This window comes from Apus apus, chromosome 3 (genome assembly GCF_020740795.1).
Source record: "Apus apus isolate bApuApu2 chromosome 3, bApuApu2.pri.cur, whole genome shotgun sequence".
Classification (NCBI taxonomy): Eukaryota; Metazoa; Chordata; class Aves; order Apodiformes; family Apodidae; genus Apus; species Apus apus.
This window is the reverse complement of record NC_067284.1, coordinates 88,663,681-88,670,723: the sequence shown is the minus strand read 5'-3', so window position 1 is coordinate 88,670,723 and position 7,043 is coordinate 88,663,681. Positions and strand designations below refer to the sequence as shown.

At 44.8% G+C, this 7,043-nt stretch overlaps 1 protein-coding gene across 1 annotated transcript; it reads right to left on the bottom strand.

Annotated features, from left to right (window-relative positions):
• Positions 1–744: 744 nt before the first annotated feature.
• DYNLT2 (dynein light chain Tctex-type 2) lies at positions 745–7,020 on the bottom strand. Its single transcript, XM_051613286.1, has 4 exons — positions 6,897–7,020; positions 3,952–4,158; positions 2,974–3,132; positions 745–1,678 (listed from the first exon to the last, which is right to left on the bottom strand). The coding sequence occupies exons 1-4, from the start codon at positions 6,936–6,938 to the stop codon at positions 1,568–1,570; spliced, it is 519 nt and encodes a 172-aa protein (XP_051469246.1). The 5' UTR covers positions 6,939–7,020; the 3' UTR covers positions 745–1,567.
• Between the last annotated feature and the right edge of the window lie 23 nt (positions 7,021–7,043).

Genomic DNA, 7,043 nt, shown 5'->3' with positions numbered 1-7,043 from the left:
GGCCCGCGCCGCCGGACCGGCACCCGGCCCGCCCCGCCGCGCAGGCCCCACGCCGCGCCCGGGGCCCCGCCAGCGCCGCCGCCGCCGCCGCGCCCTCCTCCTCCTCCTCCCGCCGCCGCCGCCGCTCGGGCGGCCGCACGGCCTGGCCTCGAGCGCGAAGCGGAGCCGCCGCGGTAGCGCCTGGGCAGCAGCGCGGGGCGAAGGGGCAGCATCCCCCCGCAGTGGTGAGCGCCGAGCGCCGCCGCCGCTGCCCAGCGCGGGAGCTGGCACCCGGCACGGCTGGGCTGCTCCGCCGCTAGCCTCCCGTCTCCGGGAACGTCAGCCGGGGACGAGCTACGTTTGTGAACCATCAGCCCCCGCAGGAGGGGTGTACGGGGGGCGGGGGGCGCACTCGCCCCTGCGAGGAGGGCGCTTGACGCCGGCCCCGCCACTGCGCGGAAGCGCCGAGCCAGCTGCGCGCCGGGCGGCGCCGCGGGGCCGCGTCGCGCTCCTGCCCGTGCGGCCGGGCGGAGCCGAAGCTGGTCCTCCCCGGCGGGAGAGACCCCAGTCCCGCCGCCGCCGGTCACCGTGGCCGTGCACGGCTGCCACACGGGGGAGAAAGCGTAAAGCCGCTCCCCGGCGGGGGCCCCGGCCGCTGCTCCCAGGGCCTCGCCCACCCCCCGCTCCCCGTCCCCCGGGCGCGGCTCCCCACGGCGCCGAGGCCCGTGCAGGCCACGGGGCGTTCTGAAGCAGCACCACCGCCCCTCTGTGCTCGCAGGCGTTTATTTTCAGCTCTTAACAATACAAAAGGAAAAGGCATCCGCGCACGATTTCCACACACGGCAGTTCCATAAGCAGATGGCCTACACACTTCACACAACTACCAGTCTCATTTTTCGAAATATTGCTGTCTTTGCCAATTACAGACTGCTCCCAATAGTCTCGTTACCAACCCTTTTGTCCTCCTGCCTTTGCCCTCAGAAGTCACGCAAATGAAGCTATGACACTCACCCAATTCAGTTCTCAGCCACCAGCCTGAACACACTTCACATTTAATGTGAGTTTAAGGCCCAGAGAAGCTAATGACTTAACTCACACTTCATCCAAGGCAAATGCTTGGAAGTTTGCACTTCGATGATGTTTCTACACAAAGCAGCATTTTATGGTAACTAAAAAAAAAAACAAAACAACAGGGAACACTTACTTTTTCTTACAAAGAGCACACTTAAAAATACCAATACCTGCAGTTTACTGTAAACATTCACTAACAACTCGAGGCATGCAACGCACAAACAACGTTCAAAACTCTGCAAAGTTTGGCCTCACACCAGCTGCTTCAACTTCCACAGCAGAGCTTTATGACAGATGAATCCCGTATGTACTCAACCATATGCATTTCAAAATGTTTTTTTTTTAGGTTTGGGAGTTTTGTAATGAGAAAAAAATAGCAAGATTATCTCAAATACATGTCAATTTCAATGTGCCCACAGCACTAGGACAAAAATTAGTACTAAAATGATGACATTCTGACACCTTTCAAATATACCAGGTATTGAAACGCACAAAATCAGGTGTGGCTTTTCGAGTATTACTCATAGTAACAAGCCATTACCAGAGCCAGTGCAATAAATGTTTCAGTTTCACATTTAGCTGAAACCCAAGAGTCTCTTTGAGCATCCCAGACCCATCTGCTGGCAACCTAAAGGAAAAAAAAAATACAAGAAAAACCTGTTTGTTAATCTATATACAGCACAGCTTTTATATTTTTTATAAAAAGCACACAGCATTACATAAATACTGATATAATTGCATTATGAGAGTACCAAGTAGTAACAACTGGAAAATGACAGTCAAAACAAACAAGTCCTATTTGATGTTAAAACACGTGTTCTTGCTTCACAGAAAAGCTCCCACCCCAACAGATCCAAAAATCTCTACACCAAAACCTCATCTCTCTCTCATGCTTACTTGTTAGCACATCATTGTACTGTACCAGCACCCCTTCAAAAGCAATGTGGAGAGACATTAGTTTTGGGAACAAATACAACTAAGAAGTCATGCCTTCCTCTCCTCCACCTCCAGCTTAGTCCAGTCTACTTGTGAGTATTTCCTGGGCTCTTGGTTTCTTTGATAAAATAATTTTCAAAGCTAAAATGTGTGAATTGACTGCTGGAATAAACATATTCCTGAGGAGAAATAAGTTAACTTGGATCATGTCAGCAACCGGTTTTAACCTGTGGCTCCTCAGTTGAAGATGCAGGTGCCTCACAGACTGGCTTTATTACTTAAGCTGACAATCCTTCAAACATTGTTTCCCACTAAAACCGGGTATGGTTTCATCAGGTTTTAACAGCTGGTGATGAACACTCCTAAATAGAAGTGCTCTCTAACACTGGGCAAGATAACCAAAAAGCATTCTGAATGTCAATGAGGGCTTGCAATACATGTACATTTATATATAGGACAGGAAAGTCTAGAATATTTTTCATTTGGGCGTGCCAAGTTCAGATCACTGATGTTACTTTGTAGTCCCAGAAACACCTGTTTGGTGGCAACTACAGTTAAAACAGTTTCCATCCCTTTCCTTGCTCCCCATTCCTTCCAATGTCAACCCACACTACGAATGCACAGCATTTTGCACTGGACAACCCAGGTGGAGATCAAAGTTCACTGGGGAAAAAAAAAAAAAGAACTTTCACTGCAGTCATGCAATTGTGCTGGCACAGCACACAGCAGAAGTAACTGGCTGACTAGGAAGAGCAGCATGTGCTGCTTACCACTATTACTGAACTCAAGAGACCATCTTCACAAGGTTAAGCAGATTCACCTTATACTGCCACCTGGCTTGCTATTCCCCATGAAGAACCCAGAGGCTTCAAGACCACTTCAAACTAGTCAAGCTGCTGAACGCATATGAACACGTAGGAGATAACATACAGTTCTAAAAAACATTTTCAATTTGCAAAAGATATTATGAATAATATGTTTGCTCACATTCATTGCTTGACCTGCTTTTTCGACAATTAGTACTGATACCACATATTTGTAACGATCAAAGTCCAGTTCCTTCACAGCCTTTAATATTTCTTCTGAGATTGAAGCACACAAGGAAGGACTAGAAACTCCACTGTATTGGGCTTCTTGAAGTTTATTCTGTGAAGAACAATTTTAAAAGATCTTAGTTTTTATCCTAGCAGTCTCTCACAAAAAAAACTTGTACAATCACTTCCATTACAAGAACATTAGAAATGAGTAGAATCATCAATATAGATCATGCTCTCAGACAGCAAAGACTGCACTATTTTACTCTAAAAGGTTTTATCTATTTTTTGAAAGTGATAGACATGTCCAGCCAGTTTCTATTTAACAAGCAGGAGTGTATTCTTCTTCATCACTGGAGCTCAGTTCACTGAAAACAGTGCTACAAATACCTGTTCCAAATACCCAAGGAAGGGCTTCCAGATGGCAGTTAGTAATATCTTGAAAAGTTACAACAGCTACATATTATCTCAACAGATCATTGTCCTTCATTTTTGCTTAATTTTTATATGTGGCAGTCAGACTATCAAGAACATCAAGTATATTTTATGCAGGTCACGCAATATTAGAACAAATCGAAGTAGAATTTCACAAATTCAAGGTTAGAATCTTCAGATAACTGGATATTTTGCAGATTAGGGTACTCTGAACTGTGCTATATAGCTCAATTTGATGTAGAAACAGCTAAGCGTTTAAGAAGCTTCAGCTCCATCTCAACAACACGTGCTCAGTGGCAACCTTCCAGAGAGCCTTCTGCACTCTGTAAAATGGCATATATTCATATTACATTTGTGTGCCAAAACTTGAAGTTTGCAAAGATTTATGCATATGTTTAAGTTTATGCAAGTTACACAGTTCCATTCATATAATCTGTACAAGACAAACTACTTTTGCAATAAAATTAGACAATTAATTAAAAAAAAAATACTATACCGTTAGTATTGCTTGAGCTTTTTGTCTTACTAAGTAATCCTGAAATTTATTCCGTGCCTCCAGTCTGTATGTATTAACACATTTTATCTTTGCCCGATTAGCTTCCTGGGCCAACGGCTTAGCTTTTGTTGTATCACTAGAACGCTCTTCTTCCACTGGAGCTGTACCTAAAGCTTCAGAATTTGACTGTGCCTTTTTTCCTTTCGTCTGTGCAAAATAATAAAAAAAGTCCACATTGCATTTCAATATTTTAGCATTTAACAGTCTCTGACACTTTATGGTGTTCAGTTAAGAGGAGGGGGAAAAATGGTCTAGGAACATGTCACAAAAAAGCAGAAAAGCTAGAAAACAGGTATCTTCTGGCTGTTTTGACACTACTGCTTTGACTGAAAAAAAAAAATAAAAAAAAATAGAAGGGTGGTTCACTTCCACTCAATTTTAACTCATTCTCCATGGAAATCCAAATGAAGCTTGCACTTAAACTCAGACACACCACACTAGCACTCTGAATCCACTCAGTTTTCCCAGTAAAAAAATACTAACGTGTTCAAGACCCTTAACCACAACATGAAGCTTTTCATTCAAAGACCCTACACAAGACCCAAAATAAATATTCAGTTAATTTACTATGTAATTTTACTTGTCCTCATTCCTTGTGAAGCTACTAAGCTTATGTATGTATTAATGATTTAATTTGCTTATTAATAAAAAAAAAAGAAAAAAATATGCTCCAATCTGCAAGCTTGTAATTTTGCTTGGAACTTCAAAACAGAGTAGTCCTTCTTTTTATTTGTCATCACAACTCTGAAGATCCAAGTTTTCTCCCCATCCAGCTTGTGTACTTTTGTTCTCTTCAACACACATTACAGAGTTCAGCCCTCTATGAGTGCGAGCAGCAAGCCCGATGACACACCCAAAAGGTGTCACCTGCTCTCCTCCATGGCTGGCTTAAAGCAGAACTGTAAAATAATAACAAAACAAGACAGAGACAGAAAAGCACATGGAACCAATAAGATCATAACAAGTGCTACAGATCGTGGTCTTCCATACCAGCTATCTCCTAAGTAACCAATTTCAAGTTTAACTGACTCTTCAGACCCTTGCTCCACTTCCTGACTACAGCTAGAACTCAGGTGAGAGAAAATCATCAGTTCCTTCTCAGAAGATCAAAAAAGAGCACAAAGGTGGATATTAACACCAGAGTGCATGGCTTATACTAAGAATCATACACTTACGAATAATAAAATAGTCTAGGGAGAATTATCTGAAAAGATGCACTACTTGGACTGACAAAATTTCCAGTCAGAAAAGTCTGAGAATAAAGGAAGTCATGCAGTTTCTTCTTTATGAACTCACTTACATATTAGCTCTGTCAACACTGTGGACATTACCTTCATCTCTCCTCTTGTTCCCTAGCGTTAGATAATTCTGTTAAAAATCAGTGATGCTGGCAGCCCTAGTGCAAATTGGCTGCAGGTGTTTGTTGATACTATGCCAACCATGTGAACTCTGAATAGTACATACACTACACTAAAAATGCAGGGAGCAAACATTTGCACTTAGGCTGTGGACACTCAGTATCTGTTCTAACTCAGATCTATAATGACTATAGCCACTACCTGCTCATCACAGATCCCCTAACAGAATAAAAACCATCTCAAGTCTGCCATCTGAGCTGCTCAAATGTGCATCCCAATCCATGCCAGTGGAAATAAACCTGTGAAAAAGATCACAATCCAAACAGCAATTCTTTGTTAACATGGTTAAGCGCGAGACACATCGTCAGCCTCAACCACTTACAGATGGAAGAAAATTCATGTCTATAGCACACAACTTCTACCAATACCATTACTTACAAGTTTAACCTCTATTATTCTCTCCAGAAGTTTTCATAACTGTTTCCTTATGCACAAGAAGCCATTTACTAATTAATGAGGCAGCCAAAACCTTTATTGATATCTCTACACAAAGCAAATAATCAAACATACTTCTGTATTTTACAATAAAAATAGCATGATTACAAGATTTAGCACAATGTTGCAGTTATATTTCTATGTAATATTTACATGTGTTGTGAAATAATCTTTCAAAAACTAAAGAACTGACTTCACATCTGATGATACAAAAGCCTTTTCTTACGTTATTGGACTCTACCACACTGGCTAAGCTTTGGACATATGGAAGTGAGCATCCTGAGAGATGAAAGCCTTCACTGTTTCAAATAAGTGCTATTTGTTATAAGCATACTTTAATAACCAATAGTTGTTTTAAAGTAAAAAAAAAATAAAATCAGTTTTTGTTTATTTCCTCTAAAGAGGGCACATCTTCACCTATCTTAGAAACCTTCCAGCAGAACCCCAAGTTGGAAAGACGATGTGACCAAACGGACACCCACCCTGGCCTTCTTTTCAGTTTCACAAGGCTTTACAACTTTTCCTGCCAATGCTGAAGGCAGCAACCCAGCTGCAAGGTGAATGCCAGCATGACATACAGCCAGGCAGAAAGGGGATGAGCTATTCCAAACCAGAGGTACAACAGATGGCAACAGGAAGAGAGAAAAACACTTCTGACACAAGTTTTCACAAGATCACACTCACCTTTTCATTACACACCGAGAGCCACGTTCTTCCACACGCTGTACCCTCCTTCCTAAGGATCTAAGCCCCATCCCTCCCTCGTCCCTCGTCAGCTGAAGCTCTGCAGCCCAGGCCTGACACTCCCGCCTCAGGCGAGGGCCACGGCAGAGCTTGGGGCCGACAGGGCTGGGCCGTTGTAGCCATTACGGCCGCCTTCGCACCCGTTCCCTTCCCACACAGCCAACGTGCCCGGCTGGGGGGCGCCGCCGGCACCGAGCCCCCACCACCCAAACCCCCCGGGGCTACCGTCCCACGCCCGCGGCCGCTCACGCTGCCTTTATCCAACAGGCCCTGGCGCTGCTCTCCTACCTCCTGGGCGGAGGCCTTCGGCACCTTGGGGCGCTTCTCCATGGCTTGAGTGACGCAGCGCCGCTTTCCCCGAGAAGGGGGCAGGCGGGGGCAGGCGGGGGCAGGCGGGGGCAGGCGGGGGCAGGCGGGGGCAGGCGGGGGCAGGCG